The sequence below is a fragment of the Pelodiscus sinensis genome, chromosome 14 (assembly GCF_049634645.1).
Source record: "Pelodiscus sinensis isolate JC-2024 chromosome 14, ASM4963464v1, whole genome shotgun sequence".
NCBI classification, from domain to species: Eukaryota; Metazoa; Chordata; order Testudines; family Trionychidae; genus Pelodiscus; species Pelodiscus sinensis.
The window spans coordinates 21,309,389-21,330,419 of record NC_134724.1 but is presented as its reverse complement, the minus strand read 5'-3'; the positions used below and the strand labels follow the sequence as shown (position 1 = coordinate 21,330,419).

General features: G+C 42.8%; 1 protein-coding gene across 1 annotated transcript in view; it reads right to left on the bottom strand.

The window, feature by feature from the left end:
• ATP8B4 (ATPase phospholipid transporting 8B4 (putative)) overlaps window positions 1-20,688 on the bottom strand; it is a 177,257-nt gene extending 156,569 nt beyond the window's left edge. Inside the window, exons 1-2 of the mRNA XM_014579493.3 lie at window positions 20,510-20,688; window positions 10,486-10,544 (exon numbers count right to left, since the gene is read on the bottom strand). Of these exons, the coding sequence (XP_014434979.3) occupies window positions 10,486-10,544; window positions 20,510-20,573 (123 nt within the window). The 5' untranslated portion in view covers window positions 20,574-20,688. The remainder of the gene's footprint in view (window positions 1-10,485; window positions 10,545-20,509) is intronic.
• Between the last annotated feature and the right edge of the window lie 343 nt (window positions 20,689-21,031).

Genomic DNA, 21,031 nt, shown 5'->3' with positions numbered 1-21,031 from the left:
TGCAGTGAAAGCATATAGATATGTGTGTTTAACTCCAATGAAAACAAAACATGGATATGGGTTATTTAAACATCCTCCTGCAGTGCTGTAAACCCAAACAAACAATAATGATATTATAATCATGTGTGAGAATGAATATAATGAAACTGACCAGCTGAAACAAGAATGGAACGCAGTCTCTTTTCAATGTCCAAACAAAATGAGATTTTATTTATTTGAATTTTTGCAAACAACAATCTAAGTATCCACTTCCAGTACTCTAGTACCCATAACAAACTTTGTAACATATACTAATAAATGTACACAATGAGATCAGGAAATAAACCTTTATCTCTCTGTGGATACCATCTTGGTGTTACAATTGAAATAATGTTAAATTAAAAATACTTTTCACCACATGACAGTGTTTTTAGATATGATTTTTATGTTGACACCAGGCCTTTATTCATTCTGCAATGAATAGATCATGATAAGTTCATTCTATTGAAGTAAATCACTACGAGCAAGGGATTCAGCTAATTAGTGTCACAGACTCATGATGGGATTCATCAAGAATGAACCCTAAAATCTTACATTATGTCAAGAACCGTAATGATAACACCAATGAAAGCTGTGCATGTTATGCGTGCAGAGGGTAACTCATGGCTCCAGAGAACATAATGTTGCAATTCCCATAAGGGGCACTCGTGTTAATAAAACTCAGAGGCTATGTCTAGACTGCATCCCTCTATCGACAGAGGCTTTGTCGACAGTATCTGTTGACAAAGCCTCTGTCGAAAAAGAGCGTCTAGATTACATTACACGGATTGAAAATTTGATCTGCTTTTTCAAAAAAGAGCATCCAGACTTCCGGAAACTCTGTCGAAAAAAGAAGGCACCCAGAAGTGCTACTGGCAGGGCATGGGGGCAGTCTTTATTTCCAGTTGCTGCTGCCTGCCCTTTGCAGAGACACATGCTTAAAGGGATCCCCCTGGACAGCCATTGCTCTGCTCCTGCTTCTGGCTTGCCTATCTCCTAGAGGGAAAGCAAAGCTGCTGCGGTTTTTGCTCTGGTTACCCTGCTTCCTTGGACACCACGGCAGTTTATTTTCTGGGTTTTTTTCTGCTTTTCACTTTTTATTTGGCCATGGAGCCTGAGCTGCACGCAGGGGCGGATGCAGAACATAGTGTGTACATTTTCATAGTAGGTGACTATGCACAAGTCATTAAAGAATAAGGCAATGTATACACTGGGAAGATTTGGCGACAAAAGTGCTGTCGACATGCAAAAGTCGCCAAAAGTGAAAACCGGTCAAACCAGTTTTATTGCCTCCTGTTGTTGATATTTCATGGACATGTTGCTAGTACCCTGTCAATGGATAGAGTAAAGCAATGTGGGTAAACATCCCACAGTGCAGTGTTGTAGGAAGACAGGGCTGATCTCTGTGCCTCTTAGCATTTTCTTGTATCTCTGTGAGCTCTCTGTTCTGAGAAATGTCAAAGCAGCACAGCAATCTCACAAGACTTCCATCTGAAGCAGAAGTTTGCCTGCTGCTGCGTTTCTAACAGGGCAGAACAGAAGCATTCCAATGATTTGCTCTTTGTCTGCTCCCCAAATGGAGCAGCTCACTCAGCTGTCAGATACTTTCCACGGCTTTGAAATGGGAGGGGTGCGTGCCTGCAGGGCAGCAGACATCACAAAACACTGAGCACAGCCACCAACAAAGGCATTGTGGGTTACTTACAGAAGCCAGTTCTTTTGATAAAACAAAGCAGAGTCCACAATGGCTCTTTGTCAACAATAAAGGGAAGGGAAAAGGCAAAAAGTCTCTCGATGGACTGGATGTTTTTTGTTGCCAAAATGGGGTGTTTTTCCTGACAAAAGTTGCATTGCAGTGTAAATGTTCTCATTACCTTTTGGTGACAAAACGTGCCAGTGTAGACAAGCCCTAAAGCTTAACTGATCCCAGGACTGATTATTAAACCCTTTATTATCTTATGAACTAAACATAGATGATCCACAAATCAGCTCTCCTGCAATTTAGACAAGGAGGTGCAAATCCACCCCTCTGAATGATTAATTTCTTAGTGTCCAGCATAAGTGGTGGAAAAGGAGATGCTGGGGGGTGGAGGGAAGTCTTGGTAATATCTCATATACCAGGAGCACAAGTTTCAGCAAGTCTTCTGCCAATTTAGGTGGGATTTCTTCTTTCCTTCTCCTATTTGCTTTTAGTTGTGCCTGGCCAACTCAAATAGAGAGAGCTCATTTCATAACTTAGCGTATTTTCTGAGGTACATTGTGCAGCCCAATCAGAGTCTGGCCACCTAAGTTGGCTGCTAGTAAACCCCCCTTTCTGTCCCTCATCCTAGTCACTCATTTGAGCTATAATATTGAATTGAGCAAAAAATAAAGCATTCCTGGGAGTTTTTCCCTCAAAGATAATAGGCTTTTGCATTATCTGAGCTGGGACAGCCAGACTGCTCTTTCATTGGGCCTCTGCGGTTTACAAATGGAGTAGAAAACTGTTGTAAATGTCTAGTCTTATCCAAGTCCTCTGGCTGGTTCAATTCCTTATTCAGGCATCTGCCTTCCACTGTGGTCTGACCCTTTGATTTCCTTCTGGAGCTCATTTTCAGCTCCTTAAGTCTTTTCTGCAATTCCTCTTGGTTAGCTAGTTCCAGATTGCCTCAAGCTAGCCTGGTCTCCACTATTTCATGGAAAAGCTTCTGATCTATGACAGTGAGATTGCTAGACGCCTCATCAATCTGTTTTACCATTCTGGACCATGAGTTTTGCAGCTAGGCGTCCCAATCTCTGCAGATACTTTTTAGTTCCTTATCCAGAGATTTCACCTCTGCCTGCAAGTCATTTCTGATCCCTTTCTGGCAAACCTCCAGGTACATACCTTAATTCCTTTTGTGAAATCTCCAGCTCCACTTTTAGGTCTGGTTTTAAATCCCACTGGTCATATTTTATTTCTGCAAGCACATCCAGTATCAGTCCTGACTTTCAAAGTGAACATTACTGCTAACATCAGTGTTGCCCCTTTTCTGCCCCTAGCAAAACTTTGGCTAGCCAAAGTTTGGGGGCACAGGGATAGTCCAGTTAGTAGGAGAAATTGGCAGGGTCTGGTATTATCTTTCATTCCGTCTCATATATTTCCAAAGAATGCACAAAGTAAAAAAAACAAACAATTAATTTGCTTAGAGCTAGTAGTGGATTTACCATGACACCAGTGGCTTTGTAACACTGGGCCACCCAAGTTCAGAAGGGGCATCCAAGGTAGAAGGGAAACAAGCACAGGAAAAAGTGATGGTGATGACCAGGTAGTAGACTAGCATGTAGATAAAAGTAGAGGGAGAAAGCCCTTGGGAACCTGAAGTCATCAGCCTAACTCCTCACTTCAGAGCTTGCTCTAATGGCAGGATGGGTGATGAGGGAGGGATTTGTTAGAATTGATCAAGTATCTGCTTGTTGTGGAACTTTATTGATCTGAGACCACAACCACATAGAGCAGGTGTGGGGATCCTGCGGCCCATGGGCCACATCTGGACCCTTCAGGGGTCCCCTAGCATTAGGCAGCCCATGCTGGCACTCCAGCCCCACTGCTGTCCCATTGCAGGGCTGGAGTAAACAAAATCTACTAGGCTGGGCTCCCATAGGCTCTGGTGTGCCAGGGGAATGTGGGGAGTGTCTTTCTTTTTCTCAGTTGGTGACCACATCAGTGAGGGGTTTTCTTTGGTTGGTTGGTTTTTGCTTCTCACTTGTGTGCAGCCCCGGACTCATTTTTCTGTGAGTCAGTGGCCTCTGCCTCAAAAAAGGTTCCCCACTCTGACATAGAGCGATTGGAGAAATAGGGTGGTACTGGAGACGTGACAGTAGGTTGTCCAAATGAGGAAGGAGATAAATCTGTGGGGCATTTCCCCTGGTCACTATGAAATGTTTGCTCACTGAGGACACTGGTAAACCTACATGGGTATGGCTCAATGAGAAAAACCAGGGGAATGAGGAAGCTGTGTATGACAGCACATATAATAATGCAGAGGTTTGTGATCAAAATGAAAAATGCCTCTGAGATTCAGTACCAGAGATACTGCGGCACCAATAGCATTGCCACACCAGGCTCATACTCAGAAGGGGCCAATAATGACTTCATGGGGGCCCAAAAATGTTTGGTGCCAGGCCCACAAAATATTAATTCAACCCTATTTACAGCCCTAAAAACTCCAGCACCAGACTGAAAAACTCTCTCTCAGCAATATATACTGTAATCAATGTCCACTGTTTTGCTTTCTTCCTCCTCAGTATCTCTCAGTTTTTGTTTTTCCTCATTCATTCTCACATATACATCCACCCTGGTCACAATACATAGTGCAATCCCTACCCACATAGTGCTAATTTCTGAACAGACTCCGTTAGTCCTCATTTTAGGTGTGACCACCTTGAGTGTTTTTAACAAGAATCTTAAGTGAAAGAAGCATTCACACTCCAGTTTTAATGAGGTTTTAACACTAATCATAACAAGGTTTCACCAGCTCTTAATATCACAATGGAAATATGTCATACAATAATGGCTGTAGAAGAGAAATTAAATATTGCAATACACAGAAAAAGTTCAAAAATACTAATTAAACATATGAATTAAGACTTAGAAACTATTACCACCAGATCTGAGAATATTTACTCTTTAATTTAATGGAAGTTTGGGGGATTTACTAAATTGATAATTAAGAACAAACTTCCTCCTGGCCAGACACCTACCTCTAGCCCGCTCCTGCACCCTCCCTTGCTCCGGCACCCTCCCTCCTGGCCATACACTGAACCTTCCCTTGCTCTTGCCCCCTTCTCCTGGCCAGACACCCTACTCCCAGCCTGTTTCTATACCTTACCTCCTACCCATACCTTGCACCTTCACCCCTGCTGCACCCTACCTCCTGCCCAGATCCTGCACCCCCATATCTCTCACTGGCAGCCATGTCCTGCACACTGGACCCCTTATTTTTGTCCCAATCCCAGAGCATAGGGGGAGTTCACAAAATCCACTAACCCTGGAACTCCAGAAGAGTGAATCTGGCCTATGAGAACCCCTGAACAACTGTCCTTTCTGTCCCTCCCCTTCCTCTCATGGGACTGGAACACCAAAGGATTTTTCTGTGGGTCAGTGGCTACTGACCCATAAAGGTTGTGTTGGACATAAATTAATATTTACTTTATTTAAAATGAAGTTTGATAAACCAAGATGAGAAATTTAAAGTGCTTCATCTGTTTAATAATTTAAATTAATATTTCCTTTCTTACTGGTTAAATTAAGCTGTTCTCCCTAGCTGTAGTACTAGCAAAATGGCTTGGGCATAATTATGTAATCAATGGTGAGTTTCCATTAGCAACTGGTGGTCCACGGAAAGGTTTGTACTGAGCCAAGTGGGCGACGGGCCAAAAAGTTCAAGAACCACAGGTCTAAAGGTATGTTTTCATAGTCACTGAAAGCAAGCCTTGATACCTGGGAAGAGAGTAGACTTACGCTAGTATGGCTCAAGCTAACATTCTAAAAAGAGTAATGCAGACATTTCAACTTGGGCTCAGGGTACATCTAAACTGCAGAGTTTTTCCAGGATACCAGAGGTATCCCAGAAAAGCTCTGCAGGATCCAAGGAAAGTCTGCTTTTCCAAAAAAAATTTCAGAAAAGCAGATGTGTTTTTTCGGCATCCCTGTAAACCTCATTCTACAAGGAAGACAGGATGTTCCAAAAGAGGCTTTTTTTCTGACATTTGGCCCTGTGTACATGGGCCAGTTGTCAGAAAAGCCTCTTTCGGAAGAAAAACAGAAAAAGTGCAAACCACAATTTGCGTATCTTTTTCTGATAGAACTTTGTCGTCTAAATACAGCCTCAGTCTCTCAAGCCCACCTGACCTCCTGGGTCTAAAAGCCCAAGCCACAATGTCCGTACTTTTAATTTTAGCACATTAACTCACGTCCTGCTTTCACAAGCCTATCTATCCACCCTGGAAGGCTGGCATCCAGTTGCAGCAAAGACATGCTATTTGAGTTTTCACAGATTCTGCTTAGTACTAAAATATATAAAGTAGGATCTGCTTTTTTTGAATTTTCTAAATTGTATTAATAATAAATACATAAATAATAATGATGGAAATATATATGAAATGTTAAGAAATAAATGAGAAAGCAAAACAACCAAATGTTTTATATTTCAGCCCCTGAAAGTGGAACATCAATTGAACAATATAAAAATGTCATAAGCTTCCTGGTTAAGTGAAAATACTACTTGTCAAATTATGGAATTATGCAACAAGATTTAAAAATGTTGTGGGACACTTGGAGTTGGTGGTTTTTCCAGGAAATATTGTAAATTCACTCCAAGTTCAAGACAGTGTTCTACTCTTAAAGGAGTACAACAAACATCACACTTCTGTATAATATATTCAAATATTTGCTTGACAAATTGAACCATGGCTTTAAAGACCATAGTTAAAAAGACATGTCAAGACTGTTAGGCTCATGTTTAGGCTCAATCTTTGTTCATTACTCTATCTCTTTACTTAAAAATCTTTGTATGTTTAATTTTAAAAAACAGCCACCAATCATTGCAGCAATGAGCTATTTAAAAAGCTATCAAAACTGTACAGGTCCTGGATTTAAATTACAGCATGTGTACACAGTAGGGCAAAAGTTGAATTAAGATACACAACTTCAGCTACATCAATTGAGTAACTGAAGTCAAAATAGCTTAATTTGGCTTTTTGCACTGTTTACACAGCAGGAAGTTGAAGAAAGAACACTCTTCCTTCAACTTCCCTTACTCCTCATGAAATAATGGCTTGCTGTGTTGATGCACATTTTGTTATTTCAAAATAATGTCAGTTATTCTGTGTAGATGTGCTGTGTAGATGTGCCTTTACTGTTAAAAATGAAGGATTCCTGTAAGAGGAAATATATTCACCAGAAGTCACCATATCATTTGGCTCTCCACTATCATGCTCCTGTAAAATTGTGAAATAGGAATTTCTTTTCAATGAGTCCTTTTGTTAGCTATTACTGGCTGATCAGTGATCCTAAAATAATTTTTGTAATACATAAAGCCCTTTTTAAAATATATAATAATCACAGTTCTTTGTTTAAGTTATTCTTATTCTTATTCTTTTCTAAATCTAAAATATTCACAATAATTAAAAAAAAATAGTGGGACTGACTAAAAAGCCCCCAACAGTTTATAATAATTTATAGATTTCATATATATGCTTGCAAACTACTGTTCATTTGAAAAAGGGCTGCAAGTTAAGCTACCGAGAAAAGACAAAAGTAAGACCAACATAGATTTCTAACATTTCAGGGTTTTTCCTAGCTTGCCAAATAACTAGAGTTGCCACACACAAAAAGAATTTAACCCTATACACTGGCTAATGCTTGTCTGAGTGCTTGAGGGTATTTAGAGTTCAAGTGCTTGGAAGAAATAACTGTTAATTATTTATATTGTGGATTGAATCTCTGACACAATCACTATAGTGATTTCTCAAAACCAAGCAAACAGCTAATAATGCAAAACTTATATTAAATACAAATTATTGTCACTTTCCATGACTAATTCAGAAATGTCATCCTCCTTTTCATTATTTTTTAAATTAAGTCAGTCAACAATCCACTATAAATTGCAAACATAACAATGAAAGGAAAGTCACATGTCACATTGGTAAGTCAGGGTATGTCTACACAGCAAAGTTATTTCTAAATAACAGCCATTATTTCGAAATAACTTTACCAGCATCTACACAGCCAAACCACTATTTGAAATTAAATCAAAATAGTGAAGGGCTTATTTCGAAATTGGTAAACCTCATTCCATGAGGAATAGCGTCAATTTCAAAATTGCTATTTCAAAATAATCTCTGTGTAGATGCTTATTTTGAAATAGGGGGCCTCCAACCCTTCCCAGGATGCTCTGGTGGCCACTCTGGGCACAACCAAGAAAACTCCTCTCTCTTCCCCCTTCCCTGGAGCCCTTAAAGGGGTACAGTCTGGCCACAGTGCCTGTGCCAGCTCCAAGCCTGCCAGCCCAGAGCCAGCAGTCCCTGCACCTGACCCAGTGGCCCCAGCATGAGTCAGGCAGCCAGTGCCAGCCAGCCCTACACTGCTCCCCAGAAGCCTGCCAGGGGCTGGAAAAGGCGGGCGCCTGCCTGGTCCAGTGTGGAGATCAGGGACCTAATTCAGGTTTGGGAGGATGCCTCCAACATCCATGATTTTCGCACTAAATGGAGGAATGCAACAATCTACAGGCGGATGGCTGCCAGCCTGGCCACCAAAGACCACATGCAAACCCAGGAGCTGGTTCACATGAAAATAACGGAGCTGCGGCAAGCATATGCCAGGGCCACAGTGGGCAGCTCCCAACCAGGGGCAGACCCAGACCCAGACTCCTGCCCCTATTTTGATGCTGTGGACCACATCCTGGGGGGCAGGATGGTCAGTGCCCCCCAGGTGGTCATCGGCCCTGGGTAGAGCTTGCTGCCTCCTGCTGCTCCAGCCCCCACTGCCTCCCCAGCTACCGCTCCTTCTCCCACTCCTTTTCCTCCTCCCACTTCTTCCTTCCCACCCTCAGCACACCCCCAGCGATGCCGAGGCCCCCATACCCACAGTGCTGGGAGACAGTTGGGCCTGCAACACCCCCAACCCTGGAGCCCTGAGCTTCTCCTCCCCCTTACTCCCCTTGCCTCCCCCTGCCAGCTCCCTCCTCCCAGGTTCTCCCCTCCCCTCTCCCACCTTCTTTCCCCAGTCTCACCTCAGTTTCATTGCCCCTCTCCCCCCAGTTTTGTTCAATAAAGAGGCTTTGTTGTAATGAACACGTGTCTTTTATTGTACAGCAGGAAGGGGGGTTAGGGAGGGGTAAGTGGAAGGATGTGAGGGAGGAATGAGGCACAAGTCCCCAGTGGGGCATACCAGGGAGACTGTTACTGCCTGCAGAACATGCTGCCAGGCTTGCAGCAACACGTCCAAGAGAAGCACCAGAGTGCCCAGGGGTGGCTCCGGCTCCATGCTGCAGAGTGCTGTGGTGTCCTGAGTGAGGGCAACCAGAGCACGCAGAGAAAAAAATGCTTTGTTGTCCCTCAGCGAGGTAGGAAAGCAAGCAGGGAAACCTTAGAACTGGCTGTCTGGGGCAGGTCCCTTTAAGCACAGGTCTCAGATAGCCTCAAGCAGCAGCCACACAAGGTAACTCCTGGCCTGATGCCCTGCCAGAACCAGTTCCGGCCGGCCTTGAATGCAATTCAGCATCCTATCAGTGTGGATACGCTATTTTGAAATAGCAAAATGCTATTTCGAAATGCATTTTGTGTCTAGACGCATTATTTCGAAATAAGCTATTTTGAAATAACTATTTCAAAATAAGATATTTTGAAATAACGCTGTAGTGTAGACATACTCTTAAAAATAAACTTACGTTTTAAAAGCACAAAGGAAACCACAACTTTCCTTCATGAAATCAGAACTAAGCCACCCAACCTGAATTTTTACAATTCTTGAAAGCATTATTTTAATCATTTTCACATCAGTTATGTTCAGAATGAAAAATACTTTTAACATCTGTGAACATGGACTTTGAAAAAAGGAACTATATCATATTATAATATATTGTACAGATTATACAATATACTACTTTAAAGCACAATTAGGAGAAAATGGGCTAAAAATTGTGATCAATGATCCATTAGGGAAAAAAGGACAAATAAATTAACCAATTTAATCATGATGATCTAAAAAAATCCATTAGCTGTGTAGTAGTTGACACGCTACATCAAAAGAGGTTGCTACAGTGATTTGTATTTATCATCAATATATTCTTTTGGAAACACTGAACTGAGAAAGCTACAGTCTGTAGGGCAGATGGGAAATAATTCACTGCATATGCGTAGAGGAGGAGGAGTCTGAGAGTTATAACATATATATATGCATACAAAGAACACATTCTTTTTTGAGGATATTAAGCACTCTACCACCTATAAAAGTCAAAACACTCCTGTGCACTCTGAATGCCCCAGTGGATGGCAGTGCACAGAAGCCAATCAGTGCTGAGTGACAGGGTTAATGTTTCACTTTTCACAAGAGTCCACGGGGTTCCATGAGATGTTACTTATAATAGGCTCATGTTTTTAGATGAAATCCATGTGCACAACGTAAGTAGATCAGCTCTTCCTCAGGTGATACTGACATGGCTTGTATTATAAAACAACAAGTATTCGAACTGCCAGTAACAGACAAAGAAACTACTTCCTTGAATCTAATTAAATGAAAGAGTCAGGTTGGGTTTTTAACCTCCTCTGTCAAAGATTTCCAGCTCAACTGTGTAGACCCAGGAAGTTCAAATAAGACCTTAGTACTTCTCTGAATCAAAAAACATAAAAGCTTTGGGGATTTCCCCAACATTAGTGAAAACTATCAATGCACTTGCATGGGAATATACTGTGCAAAGTTTGATACTGAATATGAATTATACTCACAGCATACTGAAATTTTTCATTATGTTCAGGATCATTGGCTTTCACCCTTCGCTCCTCCTCTGAAAAAAGAAAAAAAATAGCTTAGGAAATCAAATAGCGCTAAGAACAAATGTGTAAGAGACCAGTACATAAGTAACACTTCAATGACATTTAGAATCACCAATACAGAAAAAATAAAATTAAATCCCAATATAGTTCAATTTTTTTAAAGCTAATTTTCAGATACTTCAGATAATTCATTATTAGAGAGAGGTTTTTTTGTTTGTTTGTTTGTTTGTTTGTTTGTTTGTTTGTTTGTTTGTTTTCTGTTTCCAGGAATTCCTGTTTCAAATTTAAACCTCCAGATTTGTTCCAGGCCTGCAGTACTACATATCTGGGCTTGTTTAGTTTGGAAAAAAGAAGATTAAGGGGGGACATGATAGCGGTTTTCAAATATCTAAAAGGGTGTCACAAGGAGGAAGGAGAAAATTTGTTCCTCTTGGTTTCTGAGGACAGGACAAGGAGTAATGGGCTTAAAGTGCAGCAGGGGAGGTTTAGATTGGACATTAGGAAAAAATTCCTAACTGTCAGGGTGGTCAAATATTGGAATAGATTGCCAAGGGAGGTGGTGGAATTTCCCTCTCTGGAGATATTTAAGAACAGGTTAGATAGACATCTGTCAGGGATGGTGTAGACGGAGCTTGGTCCTGCCTTGAGGGCGGGGGGCTGGACTCGATGACCTCTTGAGGTCCCTTCCAGTCCTACTATTCTATGATTCTATGATATCAAAATGTGCAACCAACTAATTTTAATCTCACAAAATCCGATTCACTTCTCACTGAGAAAGTGACAGTGCATTCTGCAGTCGTGCAAAAGAATGTACTTAATTTAATATGCCACACTGGTATTCTCATACTTGACTAAAAAGACAAAATGGACGGTTGAGATTATGGGCTAAACTATGGCTCTTCCTTAGAAGAGCTCCCAGAACAGGAACACAGGAAGCCCCTCTCCCAGCACAGGAGGCAACCATCAAGTGACTTCCTGATTATCTGACTGCAAGGGGCAGAAAGTAATATTAAAAACACACACCAGAAAGGGTTATGTCTAACTAACCTAGGAACATCACCAATGCAATACAGGTAGTCCCCGGGTTACGTACAAGATAGGGACTGTAGGTTTGTTCTTAAGTTGAATCTGTATGTAAGTCGGAACTGGCGTCAGCTGCTGCTGAAACTGATCAGTTTCAACCGCGGCTGAATCTGCACGCCAGTTCTGACTTACATACGGATTCAACTTAAGAAACCCAGGCGTCCCCAAGTCAGCTCCTGCTGAAACTGATCAGCAGCTGATTCCAGGAAGCCCGGGGCAGAGCAACTCTGCCTCGGGCTTCCTGTAGTCAGCCCCTGGTCAGTTTCAGCAGCAGCTGACTTGGGGACGCCTGGGGCAGAGCAGCTGGGGTGCTGCTGGGTTGCTCCAGTAGCGCTGCTCCTCGGCGCTACTGGAGCAACCCAGCAGCACCCCAGCTGCTCTGCCTCAGGCGTCCTGATTCAGCCGCTGCTGAAACTGACCAGCAGCGGCTGAATCAGGACGCCTGGGGCAGAGCAACTGGGGTGCTGCTGGGTTGGTCCGGAGCGGCGCTGCGGGACCAACCCGGCAGCCCCCAGCTGCTCTACCCCAGGGGTAGGCAAGAAAAGCCTGGTCTGCTGGACGGGGGCACTAGCTGCACCCCCCCCCCCAGCAGACCAGGGAGACGGGGGTGGCGGGACCACCCAAGTCCTCCACGGCTTTGCTCCGTCTCCCTGGTCTGCTGACCTGGGAGACGTGGAGCAAAGCCGCAGAGCACGCAGGCAGCGGGACAGTCCAGGCGCGCCGCGGCTGTCCCACTGCTGGTGTGCTCCGAGGCTTTGCTCCCCATCTCCCTGGTCTGCTGGTCAGACCAGGGAGACGGGGAGCAAAGCCGCGAAGCACGCCCACAGCGGGACAGCCCAAGCGCGCCTGGGCTGTCCCGCTGCGGGCGTGCTCTGTGGCTTTGCTCCCCGTCTCCCTGGTCTGCAGGGAGATGGGGAGCAAAGCCTTGGAGCATGCCCGCAGCGGGACAGCCCAGGCGCGCCGCGGCTGTCCCACTGCGGGCGTGCTCCGCGGCTTTGCTCCCCATCTCCCTGGTCTGCTGGTCAGACCAGGGAGACGGGAAGCAAAGCCGCGGAGCATGCCCGCAGGGGGACAGCTCAAGCGCGCCCGGGCTGTCCCGCTGCGGGCGTGCTCCAAGGCTTTGCTCCCCGTCTCCCTGCAGACCAGGGAGACGGGGAGCAGCTTTTCTCGCCCCGGAGGACAGGGGCGGCGGACCGCGGCGCATCTGGGCGTCCCGCCACTCCCGTCTTCCGGGGCGAGAAAAGCCCCGTTCGTAACTGTGGATCCGACATATGTCGGATCCACGTAACTCGGGGACTGCCTGTACTTCCTTGAGCACTAGCTATGGATAGCAGAGCAGAGAGGGAGAAGTCGGGGAGTGAGGGGGAGGCAGGAAAAAATGTGTAGGGAGAGATTTTAGGGAGTATATTTTATTTTAAGAGGTTTAACAAGTTCACGCTGAGCATGTTTCCTGCTGCATTAGGAGACATTATGACAAGTTGTACTCTATGCACGGTCAAATTTGATTCTTAAAATAAACTAAATTTTACCAGATTAATTTTATAATAACATACTAACACACTGTATAGCTTATTCAAATGATAATAGATAACATATATAATAATTTACATGTAAGCAACTCATTTTACTCCTGTTAGAATAAGTTGAGGATAAAATACCTACTATCTGGATTTCAAAAAGTTAATGGTTTTATCCCAGTGTATTTCCACTGAAAACTCTAGGAAATGGAAGTTTGTGTAATTATTATATTTTCCATCTATAGTAGAACCCTCAGTCCAACAGCTGAATAAACTAATATTCACTAGATTTGATACTATATGTTAGGTAATTATGATGTGGTTCCTGATAATGTCTACTTTTATTATTTGAATTTGTAGTACAGGTTGGACCTCCCTGGTCCAGCATCCTCGGGACCTGACTGGTCCCAGATGAGGGATTTTGTTGGTCCAGAAGAAGTCATTTCTGGCCCCCCGTCACTGGTCCCCTCCAGCCCTGACCCGACCGCCTGCCTCCCAGCCAGCTGCCTGCCTTGCTGGCTCCTGCTGTCCTGTCAGCCCCTGCTTCTCTGTCAGGCAGCCCCACCACCTCTGCACACCTGGCTTCTGCTGCCGCGCTAGATAGCCCAGTCGCCGCTATGTGCTGGCCTCCTTTGCCACACTGGGCAGTCCAACTGCCTCTGCATGCCAGACTCCTGCTGCAGCACCCAGTTCCTGCTCCCACACCAGGCAGCCCTGGTGCCTCTGCGCACCAGGCTCCCGCTGCCCTCCCAGGAAGCCCCACTGCCAGCCATCGAGCTCTCACTGCCCTACCATCCTACAGGGCTCCCAGGGGCTAGCTCTCCACTGGAATTCTCTGGTCCTGGAACATCCATGGTCTGAAATGTTGCCAGAACAGAGCCCCAGTTTAGAGAGTTTCAGTCTGTACTGGCACTCCCATGGTTCATTAGGAGGGTTGAAAACTTTAGAACCACCACACAGACCTCTGCTACTTGATCTAATGGCATAACCTATAGTAGTCATACGCTGTCATCTTCTATGTGGGCCAACACTAGTCAGCAGTGAGGCACACAAACTGTGTTCCTGGGTTTCACAGATATTTGAAGACAGCAGAACAATGATGAGACACAGGAATCTTAGGTTTAACCCCAAGTCTGGAGAAGAGTGTGCTCTAGTTGGCAGAGATTCTTCTGACCATTCTCAGTGGGGAGGGCATTGGGAGTACAGGAGAGACAAGATCCCTGGCCTCTATTCTCATGCCAAGTACCTCCTTAGCCTGGAGCAGTTGAGTCAGCAATAACAGAGAAAGTCCAACTTTACCCCTCTTTCCCTGAGCAGGAGCATGCTCAGTCACTTTGTGGAACTTATGCATGCTTAATCCAGCCAGAGATTGAAGCTGTGAGGGGATGGAGCATGCTCAGTTGCTCCGGTAGGATGGCATTGCCATAGACCAGTGGTCACCAACCAGTAGCTTGGGATCTACTGGTAGATCTTGGAGCCCCTGATAGGTTATCCTGACTGGTTTGGCCAAGAAGCTATCAAGTGCCTTTACTTCAATTGCTCCTCCCCCCACAGTTGTGCAACTCCTGCTCTTTGCCTTAGAGCTTCCCCCATCCTCAGGAGCCTCCCACTTGTGTGCAGAGCAGGAAAAGGAGAGAAGGGGCACAGATGTCAGGGTGCCCCCTCTCCCACCTTGTATTCTGTCTCCACAGAACGGGAGGGGGGGCACAACAGGGCTTGGGATAGAGGGAGTTTGCTCACTGCTTTTGGGATTGGTGCAGGGCCAGCACAGGGGTAAGCCTGCCTTAGCCCCATTGCACCACCATCCAGAAGCCACCTGAGGTAAGCAGTGTCCAGCTGGAGCCAGCTCTGAACTCCTGATCCATTCATAAACCCCCTCCTACACCCCAAGCCCCTGCCCTAGCCCTGAGCCCCCTAGACCTAAACTCCCCTACAGAGCCTGTATCCTGAACCCCCTCCTGCACCAAAACCCCCTGCCTCAGCTCAAAGCCCCTCTCACATTCCAAATCCCTTAGCCCAAGACCAGAGACTGTGCCCTAACCCTCTACCCCGCCTCGTGAAAGGGAGAGAGGATGGAAGAAAGGAGGATGGTGTGAGCAGGGGCAGGGCCTCAGAGAAGGGGAGGGACGGAGGCGGGGCAAGGGTATTTGGGTTGAGGTAGATCTGGATTGCACTTAAATTCAAAAAATGATCTTGTGCTTAAAAAGGTTGGAGACCACTGCCACAGGCTCAAGCACATGCAATGAGATGGAATCTTCAGAGATTTAAGATGTTAAAATTAAAGAAGTTTCTACTAATCACATGCAAAATAAAAAAACCTTATAGCGTAGGCAACCTTGGACACATTTTTAACAGCAATGACAAAAGGCACATCACTGACACAAATACCATCCCATGCTAAATTTCAAGTCTCAGCTTCAAAACATTTCAAAGAAAAGACTACTAGAATTTAACATGGGAAAAACAATTACCTCTTTCTTAACCACTTCCTTGTTAAGAGCTGAACAATTTTGACTAAAAATTTCAAAACAAAATGTGGCCTGAATCAAACACCAAACATGGAAAATGTCAGCCCAAACAGTTAAAGTTTGGCAAAGTTAGAGGCAATTGAAAACAGGCTTTACAATAGGACGTGTCAGGCAATAGGCAGCACTACCAGCCCTACCTATAATCTGAAGAGTTACAGTTCATTATATTAGGCTAGTTACACATCTCACTGTAACAGGATGATATTGTGATGCTGGCAGAAGCAAGTGCCAGCTCATGCCAAAATGTATGTCTCAACTGAACACTAACAAATACATAGCTGGAATCAATCTGACTCCTCTCTATGTTAATATTGTTAAAACAGGTATTAGAATTATGAGAATGTGCTTAATGTTTAGACTTTATTGAATGCTTGTGAATTATTGAATGCATTAATCTCATGCATAACATCAGTGTCCCATACTACAAGGTAATATTTGAGCAGTTGTATTGTAAGCCTCTGTGACGATCAGAGAGGAGACACACATTAATCAGTGTGAAGTACTAATCTGTAACAGAAGAAGTTATGTCATTCCAACTAGGAAAGATTCAGTGACACTGGATGGGCTATTGTGTGATGTTAAAGAGGACAAAAGACTTTGTTGTTCTGCCCTACCCCCAATGAAGATGAGTCATACAAGTTAATTCTTTGCAGCCCAGAGCACGTAGCAGAAGGGGAATTAGAGAGCCCAAACAACAAGAAGTAGGTACAGTAGAGTCCGGATTATACGACCTTCGCTTATCCGACCCTCTGGTTTATCCGACATAGCCATTCGACATGCTATTTACGCGTCCATGCATCACATACCGCCATGGCCGTAGCTTCGTTTGTTCCTCTGCACCAGTGATTTATGTTTGTGCTGTGATTGTGTTTCATTTTTCCAATTGCTGATTGCCTTACTGTAATATAATTTAATTGTTTGAATAACATTGCATGTGAAAAGAGAAAAAAAGTGGTTCTTTCCATTGAACAAAAACTTGAAGCATTAAAGAGAATAGACAAAGGCGAGTCCATGCTAAAAATTGCATCTGAACTCAGTGTGGGGCGAGTTACAATTGGTGACTGGAAGAGGAAAAGAAGTGAGTTAGAAAAGTGGTGCTCTGATCAACCCTCAAGTGCAGGACTGAAAGACAGAAAAACAATGAAAAATGTGAATATGAAAAAGTGAGTGAAGCTTTGTTCTTATGGTTCACACAGAAAAGTGATAAGGGCATGCCTATCACAGGCCCGATTCTGCAAGAGAAAACTCTGAGTTTCCAAAAGGAACTTAATGAAGGGGAACCTGATTTCACAGCTAGTGTACGCTGGCTTGATCGCTGGAAAAAAAGATACGGGTTAAGGCAGCTCAGTATATGTGACGAAAAATTATCGGCAAATCAGGAAGGGATTCTGAAATTTAAAACAAATTTTCATTGTCTCATCAAAAATGAAGGATTATCAGGTGAGCAGATATGTAAGTGTGATGAGACAGGCTTAAACTCTAAAATGCTGACTTCAAAAACTCTAGCTTCCCAGGCTGAAGCTTCAGCTCCTGGGTATAAACAAAGTAAAGAAAGAGTGATGATTCTAGCCTGTAGTAACACTACTGGTATCCACAAACTAATACTCACATTTATTGGAAAGGCAAAAAACCCATGAGCTTTCAAAAACATAGCACCTACTACTCTATCAGTATCGTACAAGAATCAGAGGAATGCGTGGATGGATTCAGCAATTTTCCAAGGCTGGTTTTTCAATGAATTTCTTCCTTCAGTAGAACAATTTTTGAATTTGCTAAACCTACCAAGGAAAGCAATCCTTGTCATTGATAATGCACCATCTAATCCTAGGATGAACTGATCAGTGGGGACATTAGAGTGATTTTTCTTCCTCCTAATATCACCTCGTTGTGTCAGCCTATGGACTATGGTGTGCTTGAAGCGTTAAAGAAAAAATATCATCGTAAGCTTTTAACAACGCTCATTGAGGTGATAGACGATGGAAATGGTATGCTAGATAAGCTAAGGACAGTGAACATAAAAGATGTTATTTATTGGATTGCACAATCATGGGAAGAGATTGAACCGCAAACTCTGGCAAGATCATGGAGAAAGTTACTTTCGGAAGACAAAAACACACAAGAAATGGTGCAAGAAATTGTGTTCAATCTCTTCCCATGATTGTTACAACAAATTCCAGGGTGTGAGAAGGTGAATGATGATGATATACAGGAATGGATGGAGAAAGACGAGCAACAAGAACTGACTGACCACGACATAACAACTCTGGTGAATCAGGATGACAATGACAATGAAGATGATGAAGATGAAGATACAAATGACAATGACAAAAAAGAGAGAATTAGTCATAGCGAAGGGGTCAAGGCTCTCGAAGCGGCATTGGCTTACGTTGAACAACAAGCGGAGGCAACTGCTAGTGATGTTATGTTATTGAAACACTGGCGCGACCTCATCACAAGGAAGAGAAACAAAGCTGGGAAACAAACTTCAATCACTAATTTTTTTAAACAATAACTTTAACGTTTGCCATACTGCATAGAAAATGTTCTGTACTCTATGATGTTACTTGTTCTGTGGAATAATAAGTAATAAATCTGATTTCATACCAGTTTCCATTTTATCCGACATTTTCGGTAATCCGACCACCCCTCAGTCCCGCACGGTCGGATTATCGGGACTCTACTGTATCTCTATGCTGTTAGAAATCTGGTTTCTAGGCATATGCAATATATCTTCAGTTGCTTAGGCTGGGTTAGCCCTAAAGTATATGTATAGAGCTTGCTTATTATAGATGCTCCTATTACCTTTTGAAAATTAAGACTGTAACTGATTTATGTATATATGTTTACCGGCTTCAACCTTGTAAATAACTCTCTAATTTCCTTTTCCTATTTAATACATCTTTATATATTTCATTATAGACCTGGCTATAAGCATTGCCTTTGATGTGAAATCTAAGATGCAATTGACCTGAGGTCTTTTGGGACTGAGAATATCCTGAATATTGTAATGATTCTTGGTGTAAGGGACCATTTATCACAAAGGCAGACTCATCTGGCTGATGAGACAGATAAGTACTCTCAAGGCAGCTGTCTGTATCTCCATGTTAGAGCTGTTATAGTGTCTGATGAGTTTCTACTTAATAACTGGTTGGTGAAATCTGAGTACATATATATAGAACTCTCAGTCCATTTGGCATTTGTGCCCTGCTCCCTAACAGCCTGCTCGGAGACTACCAGTATCATTGCAGGTATGATACATTTTTTAAAAACAATAAAGTTTCTCGTATTGGACAGATGCTTCTTTTTACTCACATTAATCTGACTCAAATGATTTCACTTCCCACAGGATGCCCACAACAGCCAATTAACTTCGGGTTACAACAGGTTTATCATTAACAAAGTGCTTCTAGTGCAACACATTTCTTTAATCAACATAGACACTTCAAAAAACTTGAAGCAAAGAATTCATTTAGCTATTTCGCAATGACTTTATCATCTTTGAGTGCTCCTTTAGCATCTCGATCATCCAAGGGCCCCACTGATTGTTTAGCAGGTCTCCTGCTTCTGATATACTTAAAAACATTTTACTATTACTTTTTGACTTTTTGGCTAGCTGTTCTTCAAACTCCTTTTTGACTTTTTTATTATATTTTTTACACTTAATTTGACAAGGTTTATGCTTCTTTCTATTTTCCTCACTAGGAATTGACTTCCACCTTTTGCAAGATGTCTTTTTATCTCTCATTGCTTCTTTACTTGGTTTTTAAGCCATGGTGGCACTTCCTGGTTCTCTGTGTTTTTTTAATTTGGAGTATACATTTAAGTTGAGTCTCTATTATAGTGTCTTTTAAAAGTTTCCATGCAGCTCACAGGGATTTTACTTTTCTCACTATACCTTTTAATTTCTGTTTAACTAACCTCCTAATTTTCGTGTAGTTCCCCTTTCTAAAATTAAATGCCACAGTGCTGGGCTGCTGACGTGTTTTTCCCACCACAGGGATGTTAAATTTTATTATATTATGGTTACTATTTCCAAGTGATCCAGATATATTTACCTCATGGACCAGATCCTGTCTAAATCAAGAATTGCCTCTCCCCTTGTGAGTTCCAGAAGTAGCTGCTCCAAGAAAAAATCATTTAAGGTATCAAGAAATTGTATCTCTGCATCCTGCCCTGAGGTGACGTGTAAGCAGTTAATATGGGGATAATTGAAATCCCCCACTATTATAGCCTCTCTAATCTCCCTTAGTATTTCATAGTCATTATCACAGTCCTGATCAGGTGGTCGATAATATATCCCTACTGCTACATTCTTATAATTGGAGCATGAAATTACTATCCATAGAGATTCTATGCAACATTTTAGCTCATTTACCTTTTATGATAAGCACATTTTGTGAATTAATAAATGCCATACAGCAAAATAAGTGCACTAAGATTAGGCAATACATTCAAGAAACAGGAAAAGCACAGGTTACACTGAATCGTTTATTTTCTGTTAAAAACTAATTTCAGAGTTCCAGCTGATGTGGATAGGTGGTATCTGCTCCAGAGTAGAAGTGAGAAAGCTAAACTAAGTTTCATTTTCTATTCCTCACTTTTCAGATGCATGTCAGAGCTAGAAAGCATGAACAGAAACTTAAAAGAAATGAAAACTTGAGCAATGCAAACCAGATAACTGTGAGCTCATATTGTCATACAGAGTCACATAGTTGTCAGACAGAGACCAAGAAAGATAATTTTTATCAAACTGATACATCCTTACAGATGTTCCCCACAACATCAGCAAAGAACAATTCCCAACTGTCATAATGAGACCTTAGAAGAATAAGCTTAAATGATAGTCACCTATTGAAATATCTTGATGCCCATCTCCATCACCATTCATTACAGCACTTAGATATGCTACCATGTGCTTGGCAGCCAATGTTTGCAGATTAATGTGGCTTAAGAGCCTATGTTCTTCTCAGTAAACTTTGAGCATTGCAACATTTCCAGAAACAGCTATCGTTGAAACCAAAGTCCCACTTCCCCTGCAGTACGACACTGATAAGCTCAACAGTCACAGCCGAGGTATGAAAAACGGAAGGTGTGAATTGTCCCAAGAGCAGCAAAAATTATTGACAGTTAATAAATTAATATAAGCTATAACAGTTCAGCTTGAAAATAGAAGTGAAAGAAGTGAAAAAAACAGGATAACTGAAGGTTAGCATTCATAGGAACTTTTAATTACAAACCAAGTTGTGAGGGAGGATAAAGGAAAAAATGTCTTTGATATTTATAATAGAATTATAGAACTATAAGGTTACAAGTGACTAGCCAGCCTCCTTTTAAAAATTTCCAGTAAAGGAACTCTCACGATCTCCCATG